This window comes from Crocodylus porosus, unplaced genomic scaffold (assembly GCF_001723895.1).
Source record: "Crocodylus porosus isolate Cpor-Errol unplaced genomic scaffold, CroPor_comp1, whole genome shotgun sequence".
Lineage (NCBI taxonomy): Eukaryota > Metazoa > Chordata > Crocodylia > Crocodylidae > Crocodylus > Crocodylus porosus.
Genome location: NW_017728915.1, coordinates 39,857,966 through 39,879,647, shown reverse-complemented (window position 1 = coordinate 39,879,647; position 21,682 = coordinate 39,857,966). Strand labels below are relative to the sequence as shown.

The following is a 21,682-nucleotide window of genomic DNA, read 5'->3' as shown; positions in this document are numbered from 1 at the left end:
GCTCCACTAAGCAGAAAAAACAAAACTAAACAAAAAGTAATTTCCACAACCTGGATTTCTAGTGCTGAACCTCCACAGTGTAACTACAGAAGGGTTTTTTGTTTTTTTTTTTATACACATGCTAGTCATTTCTGATTCCAGAGCCCCTCTCAATACAAATCTACTACTTGGAACCGCATCCAAAATTTAAGGTTGTCCTTAGAAAACCTCTTTTTTTTTATTGATATATGCTGGTTAGTTGTTGCTACATTAATACTGAATATTATAGTTGTAACTTCTTACTTTTAAAGTTGCATAGGTCATATTTATTAGTCTGCACTTTCTAAGTCTGTCCATCTTGTCTGGAGATGACTTCTATGAGCGCACAGCTCTTAACTTCAGGGAAAGTTTCTATCCATGGTAACTGATCATTAACTGGCTTCTTTTAAGATTGGTGTTACCTGTTTTCTCTCCTTCCAAGGAAATGTCTTATATCAATATGTATTCCGTTTTGAAGTCACAAAACAAGTTATAAATATTTAATGTTTTACTTAATTATTATTTCACCCCAGTAAAAATACAAGAGGTTGGATGGTCTCACTCAAATGACTAACATTTTTATTACCCGTTATGTTATGTATTTTTGTTGGAGGATGAGTGGGCACGTGTGTGTATTCTACACCCTGGTTCCCATCTTACTAAATGACTTCTCTAAGATACTACAAAGCAGTAGCACACTCTGGAGAGTTTCTTAGTATCATTGGTTTTAGTGGCATTTTAAGTATGGAACTGCAATGACCCTGGGAATACAGACTAAAGGGCTCTTTCCCTTTGGAATATGAAAAAATCCTCATCTTTCCCTTCAGTCTTATTTTAATATTCACCACACCAGTAGTGAACATTAAAACATACTGCAAGCACATACATAAAAGTAAAAACAAATGTACCCACTGTAGACTGTAGCATAAAAATAAGTATTAAAGAAGCCACAAGTCAAAACAAAACAAAACAAAAAAAATCACACTATTGTAAATCGACGTACAGTTTCTCTCTAAAGCAACTACTGAAATGTATATAGTGAACAGTGTGAAGTGGAGAGATGAGAGAACACCACCCAGGCGTGCCCACATACAAACACACGCATGCACACAACCCAGAAGCACAGAGAGAAACAGGATTAGAGATTTATTTCTGAAAAAAATCAAATACAGAATTGAATTAACACGTAAAACAAAATTTGGTTCAGCATATAATCTTAACATTTTATCAAAAAGTGGAAGAGGTGTTAATTTAAATGCTGAGAGATCTTAACAAGGCATTAATTTCTATACCCATGGCTCTCTCTATTTGGTAAATAGAGAAAAAGACAGACAGAGGTAAGTGTACAGACTGAGATCCTCACATAAATATCTAACAAGGTAATTTTGGAAAAGCAGTACTGAACAAATGTAAGATCTGTATAAAACGTATGGCTTTCTTAGTTTCTTTTCTTTTATTTGCAGAGATGGAGATATTGGCTTAAAACTTCCTATCTTTTAAGAACTTCAATCAACTGGTGAAAATAAATTAGCTAATCGCATCAGTGCTGGAATGAATAATGAAATTCAGAATCTTGCATTTCAAAAAATCTTAGCTTTGCCTTTTTCAGTACAAAATTTATCATAGATTAAGAAACACCATGACAGGACAGGCTCTGTTTATGTGAGAACCCAAGCAAGACACTTGAGAAAAAAAATAAAAATCAAGAAATGTTTTATTAGTCTGGTTTTACATATGCTTATAGAACTTTAAAAAATGTAGATACCAACCCATTTCCTGCTTTTGAGTTGCCTTTGCTGTCCGTGCTGAGCTGAGAAAGGACATAGTGAGGCGCTTTGGCACTGTCAGCATCAAAGATATCCATGTTGGATTCTTCACAATCTCGGCGTTTGATCCCTGGCCTCTGCTTTGGATTGCGTTTGCGTGATTTACGTGGCACCTCAGTGTTATCATTGTAGGAACTGGTGCTCATGTTACTGAAGTTGGAGGGGGAATCCTCCATCCACATACTGCAGCTCTGCTCTGACTCCAATCCACACCCTTCATCCTGGCAGGACATCCGACTGTTATCCAGCAAATCCTCGGGTGGTGGTGAGATGTACAGGACTGTGTGTCTCTTCGGTGTTGACTGTTGCTGCTGGACTGTGTTACTGGTTAACTGCTTTTCACTTACCCCTCGGTTACTTACCCCCACGGCTGAGGAGCAGCTCTCCACTTGCATAGCCTTGCTGTCGGTGACTGAGGTAGAGTAAATGGTAGGACTGGAAGAGGTGGTAAAGGAGCTGCAAGCACCGCCCATGGAGGAAGAGGAGGGAGCTGAAGAAGCATCTGCGGTGTATAATTCAGAAGTAAATACAAGATACCTATTGCCATCTGTGCTGGCTATAGCAGTCCCACTGAAATAGTATGATTTGTAAACTGATTTTTCCCCCAAATGCATATTTGGAATTTGGTAAGGTTTAAATATAAATGCTTAAAGCAACAGAAGGCCTAAGCAATACAATATTTTTGAAGTGTCCAAATGGTACTTAAACTTTTGTGCTGTAATCAAGTAAAAAAAAAAAACAACAACTTAACTTTAAGTCAGAAAAATGGCTGCAAGTAAACAGTATTTGCTGCCTCAACAGGACTAATTATTTGAATGTAAGCCATTTTATCAAAAATAATGGAAACCCCAATGCAAAATGCTTGTAGTCCACATTCAATGCCAATTAAACCATTAATAGAATTTTTTGAAAAAGATGGGACTGTGCTTAGCCACAAAATATTAAAATAAGTTTCTAACCTATGAAGCAGAGAACTACAGGTCATTTTTAATGCAGACACTCCCTGCTTCAGAGGCAAATCCTGGAATAAAAATATGAGAAAATAAATGAGAAAAGAGCTGCTGATTATTCCAGATATCAATTATAAAATGAGAAATAAAATAGAAAAATCAACTGAATTGTAGGCAAAATGGAACTGGTACCAGTCACTATACAACTCCTGGTTGCGTAAGGTCAGAATGGAAATGAAATATCTGATTTGGAGCATGCTGGGTACAAAATGTAAGAGGTTTCTAATCAAAATCTGAGGTTGGAAGAGGCAGCCTCAGGCAAACTCCCCCAGAATTTGTTAGTTCCCTTATACAGAGAAAAAAGCAATGTGGGACAGATTTCTTAAAGTTTGCTCAGGCTTCAGTGTCTTCAGGAACATTAATTAATAGGATACTCCACCCACCTACTCCCAAAGATGATTTGACTGACTAAACCAGGCATTCTACAGATCAGGCTGCTTTTGAAACGTGAAAGCAGGATTAAGAGGTTAAAAAACACACAGAAGAGAGCAACATAATCATTTCTATTAAAAAAGACTTTCTGGACAAATCTCTCTCAAACCTTTTACCATAGGCATGCAAGTGAAACAAACAAAAATGACTTAAAATTAAAGTTGATATATTTTTAATTGAGGTTTATTACAGAACAGTCCACTGGACTTATTATAGATTAAATGATAAGATTCTGGGAAATAAACTATTTTCTTCTGTTTAAATAGCGTTGGCCACACAAACAAATCAAATAATAAATAATAGGAATTGGACACGTTTTAACAGAATAACTTGGTAAATATCCATGGCATGATGCTGCACACCTTGGAATATCATAGCTAAAGATATTGTCATTACTGAAGTACAGTACACAGTATCTATCTTGCAAGACGACAAGATTCTTTCAAATTAAAGAGTTAACAGATTCTTCATGCGTAATTGAAAATTGAAGGAATCATTTCTATTAATCCAGGTTGAATGACAGAGGAAATCTCGGAGAAGTAAAAAAGAAAAAATAAAGCCTGTGTAGCTGTGAACTATGGGCTTAAACAACAGTAACAACAAACTTAAAAAATAGGCAAGATTTTTTGTGATATCTTGTATTAGACCAAATGTATAGTCAGGAAAGATGGTTGACAAGCTTCTGGACAAAGTGCCTTTCTTCAGGTCTGAGAAAGCAGACACAGGCTTAGCTAAATAACAGAAAAAAATGGTTTCTGTTTACCTCTAGATAAATGAAAGCAGCTGCTTAAAGGATGGAGAACAGGACACCCTTTCTATATAATTAGGTTATCCATTCAACCATATTTAGTTTTGAAGCTACTTCTGATCATCTCTCTTTGCTCCTATACTTCACTGCCATTCTCCCTTCTCTCACATCATACATTTCCTGGACCCTCATGGCTATGGCTACAACACTCCAGCTCTACTAAAAATAGTATATTTGCAATTAAAATGGAAAACATTACTTATGAAAAGTCCTTAAAACAGGGATTCAATTGTTTCTTGTAAAAAACCAAAAAAAACCCATCTAATGCTTTTCTTCCTTAAGTGAAATTAAATATTGCCCAACCTGGCACTAGTAAGGTTTAAAGAGAAATGTAGTTGTCAGTACAGTTTATCAATAAATTACTCTACTTTCAGCCATGTAGAAAGAAGTTCCTTTCCCCCATCTCCTGGAGAATCTGGAGCAGTTGAATGATACCAGTTCCATTTTCCAGTTTGTTCTTTGGCAAATGCAGTGGCTGAAATTGGAAGATTCAGTCACTGTGAACTGCATTCCAATTTAAAGGCAAATTTATCTTTTTTGTGTCATGCATTAATGCAATGCTTTTCCTTAGGAACATTTACAAAATTTGTGAGAACTATTCAAACTAGATATTAATTTCAATGATATATTTAGAAGCCGATTTGCAGCCACTTTGAGTTGAGACCATTTATTACCATACGCTGATTTTTAACTTGTTTTGCTAAAATAAAACATTAGTTTCCATTCAGTATTTGTGTACTCCCTAACAGGAATACAAGTATGCAGTGTGCATACATTACGCATGCTGCATGCAGTGTTTGCAAGTGGAATACATGAAGCATATAATAATCGCTGCAGATCTGTATTCCTGCACAAGAACACTCTCTCTCTCTCTAAGGCATTCATCTTTTTACAGATGACTAAACACCATGCATAATACAAACAACTCTTGGACCCTGCAAGACCTTAAGTGAAGTAATGATTATGCACCTGACCTGTGAAACAGGTAGCAAGTTTCTAGATTTGAAAAAAACCTAAATCTTTTTTCTACAGAACAGTTAGATTACTGATGTAAACTTATTTTGTAGCAAATAACAGATGTAAAACATTAAGAAAGTTCTTTTAAAGCAACACTTTACACATGATTCTCCACTGGGACACTGTGATCCTATCTTGCGTATAGAACGTTGCAGAGTAACCCATGAGTTGCTTTTTACCTTCAATTTCCTGTACAAATTCATTGAACAAAACTACTTATTAGCATAAAACTAAATAGCTGGTAAAGGACATGCTGCCTTAGGGTTATTAGTGCAGAGTGAAAACTTATTTGAAAATACTGTTAAGGCTCCAAGCCAAAATTTCTTCTTTGTTTTTTTAAGCAAGTTTGTGGTCTTTCAGAGATTGATTATATTGTATTCCTGCTGTCAGTAATGCAGATATTTAATTGAGGGAAATAATAATGACAAACTAAACAATTTTTGTTTAATATACTTCAAATATCCTTCTCCTCTCAAATGCACAGCAATACCATCTACTAGCACGCAACTGGCATAAAGTATGTACAAATCAGTGTTGTAATAATTTAAAAAATATGAGAAGCATGAAAGTCATTAATGCCAATGAAAGAACCAGATTGCTTGCTGATATGCTTTTGTGCAAACAGGAAAATTTGAAATTCATTTCTCAGAATAAATTAATGTCACTGGTGATTACAAACATTCCATCTTACGGTACCACTAAAAGAGCAGCAGTATTTAGTTTTCACAGGTAGAGCCAATAGGCCTCCTGCCAACTTATCTTCTTACTTCAAATTATAAACAAGGAGGGTCAGCCAAGTATGAATTCATAAAGTTACTATAATGAATAACAAGCTTAAACAGATTTTATACAGTTCCCATCTTGTTTTTAAACTATTTCAAAGCTTCTTTTAATGCACACATCCCCAATACATAAAGGGGATCTCTTGATTAAGACATGCTCTTTATTCCAAGTTTTCAATTGTTTAATCCTTCACTGATATTATTTCATAAAATGAAAACATTTTACTATTTCAACCTTTTAAGAAATTCTCAGAGGAAAGGTACTGTTCCCAACAATACAGAAAATGAGCGTAAAAACCACCTGAATGTCAGCGGCATTAGTCAATAACCCTCTTCAGGTTCTGCAGAGTTAGAGCACAGGCACACATTTTCCAACGTAAGCATTTCTTTTTTGATTTGGACCATTAGTTATTCTTTAGACACACATTAGGGAGCCTCTGTTACTGATGGCTCCACTACCTGTGCTTTAATTAACAGTGCTTGCCAATAACAACAAATGGAAATATCGTTTAGATGTTATTGTTACTATACTTATATTTGACATACAAGACTAAATATTACTCCATATTTCAATACCACCTTCTTAAAATGAAGTAATTTTAAAATTCAAATTTATAAAATAAGCCAAGTGCAGTTCATGAAGGGTGCATTACCACAGGACTATAAACATGGCCTGCACAAGCCCTGCAACTGTACTTTATATTCCATTTTTTTTCCTGTCAAAGCAAGTTGTACCACTGCTGGAAACTAAATTTATTCTGATGACCTCTTCTACTTTAGATGAAGCAAGAAGAAATTACATATGCGTTTCTCTTAAATTTGTTGCTCCTCCTTTGCAAATATTTCTCCGTAAAACCAAGCAGATTAATACAAAACAAGCAGTTTAACACACGTCATTTCCTGTTTAATTTTCAACAACAATTTACTCACTAACAAGATGTAATTCTGTGGTTTGAAAATGCAAGAACCTAGAGTAAATTGAGAACTGTAATTTATCGTAATTGTTACTGTTGCAGTTTGTAATGCAAAAGAAGGAAAAAGCACCTTTAATTTGCAGTGTACCTAGGACTGATGTAGAATTCTAGTTGGTCAGGACATCAGTTCAGCAGCTGTATGTTCACTTCTAAAAGCCTGAAAGCTGCCTATTAGTCCCAAGTGCCTATCTCACTTTCAGGACAGCAAAGTAAACTAATTCCCACACCCTCCTCTACTGACTGGAATAATTTAGGTTCACTCTGAAAATAAAAAGCAGCCAAAAAAGGAGAGAGTAGGATGGGATGCAGTGCCATTATGGCATAAATGCATGCTTTCAAGCTAATATCAGGAAGATCAACCACTTTAAAGCAAAAGTGTTATTATCTTCTGAAATTATTAAGTAATTTGTGTATACATATTTCTATACTTTATAATCTTACCAAATTAAACAGACTTTTAGCTTTAAAAAAAAATTCTAAATTAAAAATGATCACTGCTTGCCATTTAGGGAGTTGCTCTCATCAAACAAGGCTTAAATGAAGCCAATCCTGAAAACCTTGGTATCTCTCCACATAAGTTATTCAGTACTACAAGGATGCTCAGACTAAGAAAAAAAAACAAATGCCACCCTACCGGCATTTAAAGCTGCAGTTTAACTGCAAAGCAAGTTATATCCCAAAGTGGAAAACTCAAGATTTCAAATGTAAATACATTAGAGAGGGCCCTTTTTATTTTTTTTCCATCACCTGTGTATGAACAGCCACAACACATGATAAACGCTTAAAGAAATCTCATTTCTCATCCATCCCACGTGGTCCACTACTGGCTGTTCAGAAAACACTTAGTGAGAAAAAAAGACTTAGCACCACACAGAGTGAAACCTGGATTTTGTACAGGCCTCACACAATGGAATACAGCCTTTGTGAATGTAGTTTATTTACTTTATGTTTTATATGTTCGATAATTAAATGTTCAGGCTTTCAGTGAATATTTATTTGTAGAACCATTGAACACAAAATAACTGTTTCAAAATAAAACAAAGATTTCTACACACAATTTTCAACATCAACCTTGTGTTGCTAAAGTTTTAAGAGGTCCAGAAGTTTTAAGAGAACCAGAACTTACAAAGTGGCTGCAAAACTGCTTTCAACACCTCACATGCCAACCTTGGATTTCTACTTTTCTTCTTCTGATATGTAAAGTCAAAAACTTTACAAAAAAAGTTTAGTTTCAATCAGTATCAATCCACTATTTAGAAACAAAAAAAGAAAGAAAGGAAAGAGACTTATGAAGAAGTCTGAAAACAAGACCGACCTATACCCTGGGTGAGATTGGATGGGTTAAGTGTCTCTGGCACTATTTGTCTTCACTACTGACAGACACTGTCACACAACCCACCACACGATGCCTGTCTCTGAATGGCGGAGCTAGAATGCAAGTTAAGTGTATTAATAGAGAAAACAACTAGCGTCCCAGCAAATATATCAAGCAATCCAATTCACCAGTTATTAAAAAATAGTCACAAAGAGATCTCAGGTAGGTTTGTTAATTTAATTTACATTAAGCTAAAAACAGTTTCAATTCCCCTTACATTCATATGCTGATACAAGCAGTGCTTTATACTGAGAACACATACACAATTCAATTCATTTTTATACAAATAATATCCCTTATTAAGTTAACACGCAAGTTTAGAAATAAATAACTGGTAATTTCTTACCTGGAACTTTTGTTAGTGACTCATATCCACCAATTCAGTTTAGTAGGTTTTCCCACTCACAGCGGTAATCAGATACAATCAAGCAAGTCAGAATTTTTGGATCCCTTCAGCTGCTCTCTCCTTTCATCTCTCCAGTTTCCTTACTATCCTAAAGGAATAACTGTGAGGTTTCTTGACTGGCAGATCTATATTACAAGCATCTCCAGATGGGACATTATCGCTGTTTCTCAGATCCACTGGTTCCTTTCAAGAATACAACCACGCTGGCCTGGGAGATTTTTTATTTATTTATTTTTAACCACCACTATTACAAGAAATTCCTTCTGAGCAACTGCGCACCAGGTTTACCCCTTATTTCCAGGGTCTTTTGCAACATGCTAAGAATGGCATAATTTCATAATTACCAACTGAATTCCAAACCTGGCAAGAAACAGGAAGAAATACTTAATATAAGAAACCTCCATCAAGAACCTGTTTATAGAAGAAGAGGGGGTCTGACTCAAGAGCTCTGGGAACTTAAGGCCCTACTGGCTGGACCTCAAATCAGAAAGAAAAGGCAGAAGGCTACTTGGGACTATAACAAAGGCAGCAATGAGAGAATTAAAGGTCTACTTTTTTCTTCTATTGAAGAGGGAGAGCAAGCACACTGCCAACTGCAGCTTCCACCCCCCAAAAAGTCTATTAATAGGACTTTTACTTTGCATGTCCCAGAGCATGAGTTCTCACCATTAGACAATTTCAGATGGATAAAAGGGATTCCCTCCCCTAACGGTCACAAAGCTAGTTTCAGCTTGGTCTCTCCTGCACTACCCTCATGATACTGCATGCCCAACAGTGACCTATTCAGAAGCGCAGTTTAAAACATCTTGCTCACGAGTTATTTATAGCATTAATGCCCAGAGGCCCTAGGATGTTGTACACCATACTAATACACAGAACCACACAGGCCCTGACCTAAAGAGTTTTAGTATCTAATTTATATTAATCCTACAAAGAGATAGAAGCAATTAAGGTTGCTTGTTCAAACACGTGCAATAAACTGATTTTCCTAGATGTGCCTAGGTATAGAACCTCATTGCTATCTTGTTCAACTATTAGCTGGTGGGACTTGTTGCCCAGTGGCCCTTTAACAGCAAGAAACCAAAGCTTGCAAAGGCTTTAGCCACCAAATTGAAATGCTGATTGAACATTTCATTTCTAATAATCTGGTCACAATATGACCTTAGAAACTCACAGGGTCAAGGCTGTCATTAGCATTTGAAAATTCTGGTAACTGTTTCCTTACCAGAGGAAACGGATTATTGACATGGGCAACTTTGTCGAGCTAGAGAAATATGACAGATATTTATGACTGATGGGATAAGATGGCAGAGTAAGCCACAGCTTCAGAAGCATAAGCCCTGCTCCAGACTCATGTGAAAGGCTTCTGCCAGGTAAAAAAGAAGAAAAAGGGGGGACAGGTACTTGCTCATTCAGGGTAGGGAGTGAAAGGTGGGCAGATGTGCTGCTAGATGCATGACTCCTTATACACTGTTCACAAGTACCTTAAACATGCTGGCCCAATACGCCATTAGGTTTGGACAGAACTATGCCTTTACTTCACTATTAATACATGGGGAGGGGGCAGGGAGGAAGGTTTAAAGAAAATGTGACACCCTAGTTCCAATTATTCAAAATCCAAGTCCCACTGCAGATAGGATGTGGACAAATTGGGGAGTCCAGCAGAGGGTATGAAAATTGTTCAGGGGCTGAGGTACATGACTTGTGAGGAAAGGCTGAGGGAACCGGGCTTTAGTCAAGGAAAGAGAAGACTGGCGGGATTGAAAAGCAGCCTTCAACTTGTTGCAGGAGGGCTGCAAAAAAGATGGAGCTGGACTGTTCTCAGTGGGGGCAGATGACAGAACAAGGAGCAATGAGCTCCAGCTGCAGCCAGGGAAGTTGAGGCTGGATATTAAGGAAAACTCTCACAAAGAGGGTAGTAGAGCACTGGAATAGGTTATTCAGAGAGGCTGCAGACTTCCCATCCTTGGAGGCTTTTAAGACCTGGCTAGACCCCTCGCTTCTACCCCGGGGGTCTTCAAAAGGAGGTTAGATGATCACTTAGCTGGGGTCATTTGACCCCAGCATTCTTTCCTGCCCATGGCAGGGGGTCGGACTTGATGATCTGCTCAGGTCCCTTCCGACCCTACCTACTATGAAATTATGACAAAGCCTTGGCCAGGATAATTAGGCGGGGCTGGTCCCGCTTTCAGCAAGGAGCTGGACTAGATGTGAACTCCTGAGGTCCCTTCCAAACCTCATTTTTTAATGATTCTAGGATTTTGAGGTTTTATTTGCAGATAAGTTTCAGTTACTTAAGTGCAAGTACAATTTATATAGCTTCTTCAGCTTTATGGAGGAAAATAAAATGAACTAGTTCCTCTAGTCTACGGTCTCAAGACTGGAAAAATAATTATCTAGCTTTTCCACTGGTTAACAAGTAGATGGCAAAATTCAATTTTCACAGAAATGTGCAAAAATGTATTTGAGAATTTGATTTGTTGTGGGTTTCTGTTTTGTTTTATAGAGAAGCTTGATTACCTCTGTAAACCTGCTACATACACTTTTTAAAAAAGAAACAGTCCAGCAGCCCACAGCAGTGGTATAGACTCAATTACTTAGCAAATACTACACTACTGTAGATTTTCCCATTACCCTACTTTCAGAGGGACAAACTTCTGCATAAAGGAATGCCATAATGCCTTACATCACCAGGATGGCAACTAACAGCATCCCACAGAAGACATTTTTCTTTCTGGACAGGAGAGGGGATATGAGAAAGTGCAGGTAAGGTTTGTATATGCAAGTCTATGCAATGCTCTTTCAAGATATTAATATTTTTTTTTACTGGATATTGTTAGCAGAAAAATACATCATGCAACACGCACCTGATTACATTTTACACGTGCAGATGCAATTTAAAAGGATGAAATGAATATGGTTCAGTGAGTGTTACCCTGTGCTTACAGGGTGTGCTGTTTGATTATCATTAGAAACAAACACACTGAGACGGGAACTGGAAGCTAACAGAAAATCAGCTGTAGGTTGGAAGACTTTTCTTAATGCCGGGTGGGAGGGGAAAACATGGAAGCAGGACCCAGTGCCTACTGTGACAGAATGGTAAGAGGAACAAGAACTCTAAAAAAAAAAAATAATAATAATAATAATAATAATAATGAGATATGCTGGAAAGGAGTCATTCTTATTTATCTTCAACACCTTGCAAACTACCCTTGTAAAAATTATTTTGGAGGGACAAGAAAAAGGAAGACAGCTCACAACCAAGATTCTCTTGCAGTTTTCTATGTAGTGGGTAATTATCACACCTGTTAATTCAGAGGTAAGGTTCACACACCACATTTATCTTTCAAAAAGCTTAAAGTGTTTCAGGATAGAGAGGCACTGGCTTTTGAAGCATTCCAAATAGAAGGCAGAGGGTTTACTGACTTGTTTCTAGTAATATACGCAGTTAGAGAGACTTAAATTAGCATTCTGAACAGAAAGATGACAGTTTGTTTCAACCAACGTTGCAGAACAAAAAGTATCCTTCAGTGCAAAAAATCTGGTCAACATTTGAGAAATACACCTGAAGAAGCAAGCACCACTTGTTACAAAGGAATGAAAATTATAAATCACAGGCAAAGGTGGAAAGTAGGTTACGTGAGCTCCAGCCACACCCGTCTCTGTAAACGAGAAATCAGAGTGTAGCCAACACTGGAACTACTTGGTATAAAGCCTTCATCTCTATCATCTGCAACTGAAGAGCCTCACAAATGATCCATATTTACTCTTGGGAATATGCTCATGTTGGTATGTGAGGGACATACTTCATTTGCATGTTCCTCTTGTAACTGCTCTCTGAATGAAGACATGACAAAAGGGAGTAATAAACAGAGAGCCCACAATGTTAGTCTAATGCTATCTCCTAGGGAGCCTCTTTGCTGTCTTCTGTTTTCTGGAAGTGCAACAGATCTAGGTGCCTGAGAAAGAAGCTGAGGGCATCAAATGTTGCAGCATAAAACTCTGGATTCCTAGTTGGTTATACTTGCCTGATTAACATTAAAAGAGTGGGTAAAACCCCTTCAGCCTGGATTGATGAATACGAGATCCTGTTTTATTATTAAAATAATCAAATAAGTTCATGAGAACCCAATTATCAACCTTTATTTTAGTTTTAAACAGTTCTGTAAATTGTAAAACAAATCTTAAATAGAAGAAACTAGAAGTCTGCTCCTGCCAGGCCCTTATAACAGAAAACAGCTAATCCCGCTCCTTCAAAAATCTGAAGAATTAATTGCAGCAAGACCTTTATGTAACACATAACTGTAAGGAACAAAACCTTAGATCAACACACCTGACAGAAAAAGACTAAGCTAACAGTTTTCTATGCAGATACTGTGCTACCTTGTGGTGAGGTAAAGAGAATGAACTTATGTTAAATCTTAAACGAGGTGGTGGGAAAAACCTTTGATCACTTGGTCATTGTCTATTATTCAATCCTCTCACTGCCACTTAAATATGTACCTGCAGCTGTTTTCTTGACACTTGACATTTCTGGTTTGCTTCATCTCTTAAAATAATAACCAAGTCAATTTCAATTAGTTATTCTACAATAACAAAAGTTTGGCCTCCTAGCATTTCCATAAAACACTGTAGTTTCAGGATAAATACGATCAGACACAAAAGATTTACACAAAACAAAGGAAAGATTCAAGAACAAACAGACTGGAGCTCTAAGCTGCCAAGGTCACCTTCCCTATCAAATCTACCACCCACACAAGTGTCAGCCACATGAAAGTGTGGACATCCTCTTTTTTGAAGGCCTTGTTTTGTTATAAGTGATGGTCAGGTTGAATGGAGGTCATCACCGTGAGACATATGGGCACCTTTGGAAATTGGAGAATCAAGTCCTCCAAAATAGAGTTAAAGTGGTTATTAACTCATCTCTCAAATGCCGAATTCCTTAGACCTCCCAGGCCAGCTGAAGTAACATACACCTCTCCTTGTGGCCAAAGGGAAGGGGGAAGGCAAAGCCGAATACCTCTGGTCAGAACACATACCTTTGGATAAAATAAATCCCAAGTTCTCAGTGCAGAACCTTTACTGTACAACTCATCTCACCTCTGAAGATCAAATAAGAAACGTGCAGCAGGACCCAGTGGTCCTTCTGAAAAAGCAGCAGGAGGGGGTTGAAGAGCTCACAAGAGTCTGTACCGCATCTGACATGCCCAGTACATTCACTCATTCTGATCACACCAAATGTCAAAAAACATGGTGTAACCACTATTAGAGCAGCCTTGGGAATGCACCGATGTAAACACCAGAAGCAGAGTGCTGCTAAGCACATACCCCAAACTCCAGCTATGCTGCTTTTTTATTCTGACTTTGATGTGCACAAGGAAGTGAATGGGAAAGTGTTTTTACAGTAGTAATCACTTGTATGGTCAGGGAAATGCAAATACATCCTTTGGGTGCAACATCAGTAACCATCTGCTAGAGTTCCCTGTAGAGCTCCACACTTTCCTCCTCTCCTTACCCTCCACTCTTCTGCGGAGAGCTGTTTTCCCAGTTTCAGATTAGGGTTAACATAATCAGGCCTCAGACACACTCAAGCAGTTCCTGAGGACATAAAGGTGTTTTTCTCTCCCTCATCTTCCATAACAGTTCCAAATTCTTGGGGAGGAGGAGAACAGATTCTCTTTTTCAGCCCCAGCTCTCACTCTGTGGGGGGGGAGGCGGGGGGAGAAGAGGGGCAAAAAGGGGGGCAAGTCTCCCCCCGTTGTCTTCTTTTCCAAGGGAAAGTTCTTCTCCTTAGATGCACATCTTTTTCTTTCTTTCAAGGGCATGGTGAAGGCAGAGTAAAGGAAAATATACTAACATTATCATTAATTTCATAAAATAGAAGACGGACTTGTCATTTCAGCAGGTGACACAAGTGAACAGTGGATAAAACTGACAGGGTACAAGATGGGATTTTCAAGGTGCTTAACTCCCTAAAACCCTGAGCTTCCATTGAAAAATCAACAGGGTTGCATCACTTAACTCCTTGTATGTTCCTTTGAAAGATTCTTCCAAAAAAGCTTTGGCTTAGGGTTCATCACTGTTATACAACAGGGGAAAGGGGGAAGGCTGATCAATGATTTAGGCTTTGGGCAATGTTACAAACACAAATATAAATGTACTGAAAAGATTAAGACTCCATCATTCTTATCCTCATTTTTAGAGGAATGTAACATTAGTGATGAGAAGAAAACTTAAAACGTTTCATCCTGCTTTTTAATAAAGCTTGGAATGTCTAAATCTCTAGGTCTCTTAGAATCAGGGATACTATTTTTGACCCAGCTTCCTAACTGCACCTTATAAAACTGCAGGCTCAACTGGTTTCTCACAGTGCTGATTAACATGAATCTGGGTGACATTAGAAAGTTCTTTAGGTTCAATTAATATGGTACTTTCTTCCACTGTTTAAAAATAAACCTCTAAAGTACAATAGTTTTTTAGTTGTTTTTTTGTTTGCTTGTTTTTAAGGAAAGAATGGTCTGTGCTGCAGTGAAACTAAAACACAGCTACCGTATTTCCAGATTTTTTTTTAAAAGGAACTGGATTGAGTATCAGTATTGGCAAAAAGCCTAGAAGTAACAGACATTTAGTTCCATTTATCTAAATTCATTACTTAACTTGTCTCAGGAAAAAATAAAGAAATAATTGGCAGTCAATTTTTATCTGTGGATTTAAAAATGTAGCAATACCTTTAAAAAAATTATCTGTTTCTGAAAAAATGCTCAGTTGCTGCTGTAACATCAAACCAGATTCACTATGAAATACTGAGCTAAAATACCTTGAAATTAAGGGCGCACTAGACTATTTGGGGATCAAACATTACAAAGAATACCACATCTTATAAAATGTAGTGACTAACGAATTCCACAGGACACAATTAAATCCACAGATTCTTTTAGAAAATGTCTGGCAAAACATGAACGGTGATCCTTGCTGTAAAGTTTCTCTACCAGGTTTAAACCATTTAAGTGTCCAGCCAGGAAGACTGCTTATTGCACTGTGCAGTTCTGGGGAAATGTTCTCATACAGGGTTAATGTATATATGAACACACAGCGAGTGCTTTCTTTATAATGCAGCTCTCAGCATTCCCATTTCAAACATTAATTTTGTAGAATTTAAGGCCAACACACTTCTTTTTTTACAAGCTTGATATTACTTTTATAAAGATTGCAGGGATCAGATTATCCCAAAAATCCCAAATCATGAGAAGATACATTATCTGCAGGTGCAATGATTACTTTGCTTTTTTGCTAAAGTGAAAGTCCTTAATAGTCCATACCAGCTGACTAAAGAGGAATTACAGCTGTGCAAGTCAGCAGTGAATTACACTGTTGCCAACTTCAGAAATCAAAATTTTGTTCTTAGCAGCATCCTACCTCTTTCTTATTATTTTTTAAAATGAAGATCAATGAAAGGGGCTTTGTGATTTTACTCTAAAATATGCTTTATTGGGAAATAAAGTAAGTACAATGTACTAAGACTAAACAGCATGCCTTAGATTTTTCCCCCAAGGGGAGCATAATTCTTTTTGTAAATTACAGTTTAGAATTAAAACATTAATTCTAATTTTATAGTGACTAGTAAATTACATTTACATTTCAGTGTAAAATAAAAAGCTGTAGCATGTACTACAAAAGCAAATGTGATTTAACCCTGAGAACTTCTTCAGGCTCTGCAAAAATACCTCCAGATAACTGTATTTTTTATTTCTGTAGCCTGATAAAAGCCTCATGGCCAAAATATGATCTCATATTCCATTTTATATCCTAGTTGGAATTCACTGTTTTATAAACAGTCAATAGACTGATTCGGTTCCAAATTGGTGCTTTCTACAGTTAGAGACAAGAGTACATTCTAGGAGTTGATACACATCTATAATGTTGAAGACTGTACCAATCAAAAAAACTACTAATATTAAATCTTTCTTTTAAATACATTACAAATGCAATGCTGGTGTTATTAACTTAACTTTTAAGATGGCATATATAGTAACTTATATAATTATACTTAGTTTCATTATCAGAAGTCTCCTAGAATGAGCTCTTATTTTTGGTTCAGGATGTTTTCTTAGACACCAAAACTGTCATCACTGTTCATGTTGGCCAGAAAATTATAACCTTAATATCATAATAGAATAAAATGGAATCCTTACCAGCAGCAACGACAGCTGGAGGAGGCGAACCTGCCTCACCACCACTTGTTTGGCTCATGGATGCTACAGATGTTTCTCTAGAGGGTGGTAACTGCAGCTCCTTTGGGAGAAGGTCATAGACAGATTCTGTTGGAGGTAGAGAGAAGACTGTAATACACACTTCTGCATTTACAAATTGCGACACCTGGATCACATTTAATATTTTAGCCTAGAAATGTGGGCCACACATGCAATATCTCAAGAATCTCTACAATGCTGTATTAGCAGAATTCTTGAAACATGCTAAGGATTGGAATAGCATTTATTTAAAAAGATTGAAGTAGAAGTGTCCACGATAGAGCAATTTTTTATTTTCCATTTCAAAGCATAATGGGTCCATATGAGAACCTGCAAGGCAGCTGCAATCATCTGGAACAATGCAGAAGACAAAACCCAGAATAAGACATGATAGAGGTGACAAGAAACCTGTAGTCCAGAGTCAGGTTGTAGAACAAACTTCCAGAGTAGAGTAGCACAATCAAGTGTGATCAACTTTAGGCAAGGCTATAAAGATTTCTTATTAAATAACTTTCCCACCATAATCAGAATGACATTCACAATGAATCACTGCTTTTCACACATCCCCAGAAAAAAAGAGGCCTATTCCAAACAAAGATTTCTATAAACTGAAAAGGTAGAAGAGAGCCAGAGACAGCAGAGTCCACTAGAGGCAACACTATTCCCAGTCTATTGAGTGTGGAATGCCTTCAGACATCACAATAATGTGTAGCAGTACAAGACCTTAAGTTATTTTGAATTAATTTATTGTGTATATAAGCAGCCATAATAATTAAAACACAGCACAACTACAAGGGCAAGAACACAAAATGTTACTCCTAACAACATATTCACTCAGCTTTTCCACACATCCGTTGATGGCTCAGAAGCTATTAACTGCAATTAAATTACTATTTAAATACAGCCCTGAATTGCCCATATAGTCAAAAAAAAGAATTTGCCATCAAGTTAGTTTACAGTATGTTTTACTAGCGCATAACATGAAGACCAAAACATGACTATTACAAAATTAGTGCACAAGTACACAGCCAGCTCTTCCAAAGTAATGCAGAAATGTTATAGCTGTTTCCAGCACCTGAAGCTTGCAAATGGAGTATGCTAACAATTAGAGTTGCAAATATAGGTGCGTACCAAAGGCTTATGAAAACTCTGCTTTCACATGTATCTGAATATCTACCTGGCCATGCCAGCTGTGCACATATTTATTTGTCCAGTAACAAATAACTGGGATGTCCAACAAAAAGTAAGCTAGATTTGCATGGAATTCCTTTTGTAAAAGGAACTTTTTGGAACTGTACTCAGGCAGGCAATGCAACGCCAGTAAAAGCTTAATACAGATTTAGTACTGCAATGAAGAAGCTGTATGCTTAAGACAAAACAAATACTAAATAATTATATTAAAAAGTATAAGACATGTCTAGGTCATGTTTATATTCTAAACCTCAAAATCTCCCTAAAATGGGACAGAATAAGGATACTCTTACTGAGGTTTTTGGGACATATATGCCCACAAATAGCAGACATTTCGGTTTCTAGAGTACTTACTTTTTATTCAACTCATTCGCAAGGAATGCGAGTAAAATATGTTAGAGGGAATACTTGCAAGCTGGAAATCAGATGTATTTTCATAGATTTCACAGACATTAGGGGCTGGAAAGGACCCTAAGAAATCACTGAGTCCAGCCACACCGCCATAGGCAGGAAGTGAGCTGGGATCAAGTAACCCCAGCAAGGAATATATCCACCTGTTTTTTGAAGGAAACCAGAGTAGGTGCTTGCACCACCTCTGGGGGGAGTTTGTTCCAGACCCTGGACACACACACTATAAAAAACTTTCTCCCTTTGTTTAGTTTAAAATCAGCCTTCCTGGAGTTTATGGCCATTAGACCTTGTTATCCCTTGGGGAGCTCTGGCGAACAGGTTTCATAGTTTCTGGGGTCGGAAGGGACACAAGTAGATCATCTAGTCCGAACTCCTCCCATGGCAGGAAAGAGTAATGGGATCAAAAACGACCCCAGCAAGGTGTACATCTAGCCTTCTCTTAAAGACCCCCAGGGTAGGAGCCAGCACCACTTCGCTTGGAAGCTGGTCCCAGATCCTAGCCACCCTGACTGTGAAGTAGCACCTCCTGATATCTAGTCTGAGTCTACCCTCTGCCAGCTTGTGACCGTTATTTCTGGGCACTCCTGGCAGGGGAACAGGGACTCCCCCAATGCCTGCTGATCTCCCCTGACTAGTTTGTAACAGGCCACTAGATCCCCCTGAGCCTTCTCTTCTCCAGGCTGAAGAGTCCCCCTGAGCCTTCTCTTCTCCAGCCTGAAGAGTCCCAAGTCCCTCAGCCTCTCCTTGTATTGTGGCCTTCCCTCCAGGCCGTGGACCATATGAGTGGCTCTCCTCTGGATTCTCTCAAGCTTCTTCACATCCTCCCTAAAGTGGGGAGGGGGCATAATACTAGACACAGTACTCCAGCTGCAGTCTCACCAGGGCCAAGTAAAGCAGGAGGATGACTTCCCTGGCTTTGCTTGAGATGAAACGGTGGATGCATGCCAGAGTTTGGTTTGCTTTGCCAGCCACAGCATCACATTGGTGGCTCATATTCATCTTGCGGTTAATCAAGACCCCCAAGTCCCTTTCGGTCGTGGTGCCAGTGAGCGTAGCAGTACCTAGCCTGTAAGTATGCAGGGGGTTCTTCCTACCAAGGTGCAGCACCTTACGCTTCTCTGCATTAAAAGCAATCAGATTTTGGTCGGCCGACCTTGAGACTGTGTCCAAGTCGGCCTGTACCCCCAGCCTGCCCTGCAGTGTGACCGTCCTCCCCCATAATTTGGTGTCGCCCACAAACTTGGTGAGTTCACATCTGACTCCGAATCCAGATCATTAACGAAGATGTTAAAGAGTACCGGCCCAAGTACCGAGCCCTGAGGAACTCCACTGGTCACCCTGAGTGATGTTGATTTGCTCCCTTCAACTAGTACTCTTTGGGTCTGACCCCATAGCCAGTTGCCTAGCCATCAGACCATATGATGATCAAGCTCACAGTTACACAGCTTAACCATAAGGACATCATGGGGAACTAGGTCAAAGGCCTTCTTGAAGTCCAGGTATATGATGTCCATGTAATCTCCCTTGTCCAGGGCACATGTTACCTGGTCATAGAAGCAGATGAGGTTGGTCAGACATGACCTGCCAGTCACAAAGCCATGTTGACTGGCATTCAGAAGTTTGCCTTCCATCAGTCTGGTGTTGATGGATTCCCCTGACAATTTTCTTGAGGATTTTTCTAGGGACAGATGCAAGACTGATTGGTCTATAGTTCCCCAAGTCATCCCTCCTCCCTTTCTTGTAAATAGGGACCACGCTGGTTCTTTTCCAGTCATCCAGAACCTTGCCCAAGTGCCATAATTTTTCAACTATCTCTGCCAAGGGGGATGCAATGATGTCTGCCAGCTCTTTCAAGGCTCTTGGGTGTATTCCATCTGGGCCCACAGACTTGCAAATGTCCAGTTCCTCAAGGTGTTCCCTCACCTTGATTTTAGGCCCATTGCCCACTCCCAAAGCTTTTGAGTGAGCTCCTTTGAGTGAGCTCTTTTGTTCTGTTTAAATGATACCCACTTTTTAGTGCAAGGATCCTTTAGTAATATGCCAAGTACACAAAGACAAACACAACTGACACAACCTTGAGTCAGTTTATCAATCCTGACTGACCTAGTCAAAAGACGGATACTTTGTAGGCTGTGCCCTTTTATGGTCTGTATGACAACCTGATAGAGAGACTCCCTATGAAACAACAACAGAAAAATGACAAGAAGTGAGGTACTTTCCAACAGCCCATTCAGTTAGTTGATCAATGATCATAAATTTGACGTCTTCTTCTTTAGGAAGAAGGATTAAGGATTTCATTTTGATCATGTTCACTGAAATTCTTAAAAGTTAACTGCAAAAGCAAGCAAAGAAAAAGAAAGGTGCTCACACCATGTGCTGCTGCTTTATTATATGCAAAAGTGGGTAACAAAGGTCAATGTACCCTTTTATTAAAAAAGGAAAACAATTAGAAAAAGTTAGAGCCCAATTTCTCATTTTCCTTAACACTACAATATTGACTTCATCTAAGCTGCACTTCTCCCATCTCTTCAAACAACAGTGTAAGAGGTTGAACTGGCTGATTCAGGCAGAGTGACTTAAATCAAAATTAGTCAAATAACTAATTTTAATCATGATTTAAGCCAGCAAGCAAGAACCCTTGATTCAAACACCCATTTTAATGTTTGCTATTAGTTATTTTTCTAAAAAAAAACCCAAACAAATCTCTTGGTATAAGAGATACCAAATATAACTTGGTATTTCATTTCACTAACCAGGAATACAGTATATCTGTATGTGCTTACAGAAGTAGTTATGTTGCTTCCTACATTTTTATTCAGCTTCTTAAATATTTACATTTTTATTATGTTAAGAGAAAACGTGAATAAATGCTTTGTTGTTTTGTTTTAATTCACAACATTTTCAGGCTGCATGTGGATGTAAAAAAGAATTTAATTAAAATGCACAAAATCTGCATTTTAAAATTTGCTTTTATTAGCAAACTGAAAGGAACTTAAGTGTGCTGAATACAAAAGAGTAAAGTTTATTAAAATATATTTTGCATTTAAAATTAAAGGAAGAGGAGAAAAAAAGACAAGCAAAAAAAGAGAACTTGAATAGTGATTAATTAACTTGGTAACTTCTGATGGAAAGAAAGTTAAGAGGGCACTGAAAAGGAAAAAATTAGTATTTTAATAAATGCGA

General features: G+C 38.0%; 1 protein-coding gene across 3 annotated transcripts in view; it reads right to left on the bottom strand.

The window, feature by feature from the left end:
* The window catches only part of NFAT5 (nuclear factor of activated T-cells 5), a 103,174-nt gene that overhangs the window by 49,568 nt on the left and 31,924 nt on the right, over positions 1-21,682 (bottom strand). Inside the window, exons 1-4 of one of the 3 annotated variants that reach the window (XM_019536084.1) lie at positions 16,841-16,925; positions 8,183-8,295; positions 2,804-2,865; positions 1,788-2,346 (exon numbers count right to left, since the gene is read on the bottom strand). In XM_019536084.1, the coding sequence (XP_019391629.1) occupies positions 1,788-2,317 (530 nt within the window). In that variant the 5' untranslated portion in view covers positions 2,318-2,346; positions 2,804-2,865; positions 8,183-8,295; positions 16,841-16,925. Of the gene's footprint in view, positions 1-1,787; positions 2,347-2,803; positions 2,866-8,182; positions 8,296-16,840; positions 16,967-21,682 lie in introns of those variants that run through there. The other 2 variants (XM_019536083.1, XM_019536085.1) reach the window with 2 other exon arrangements.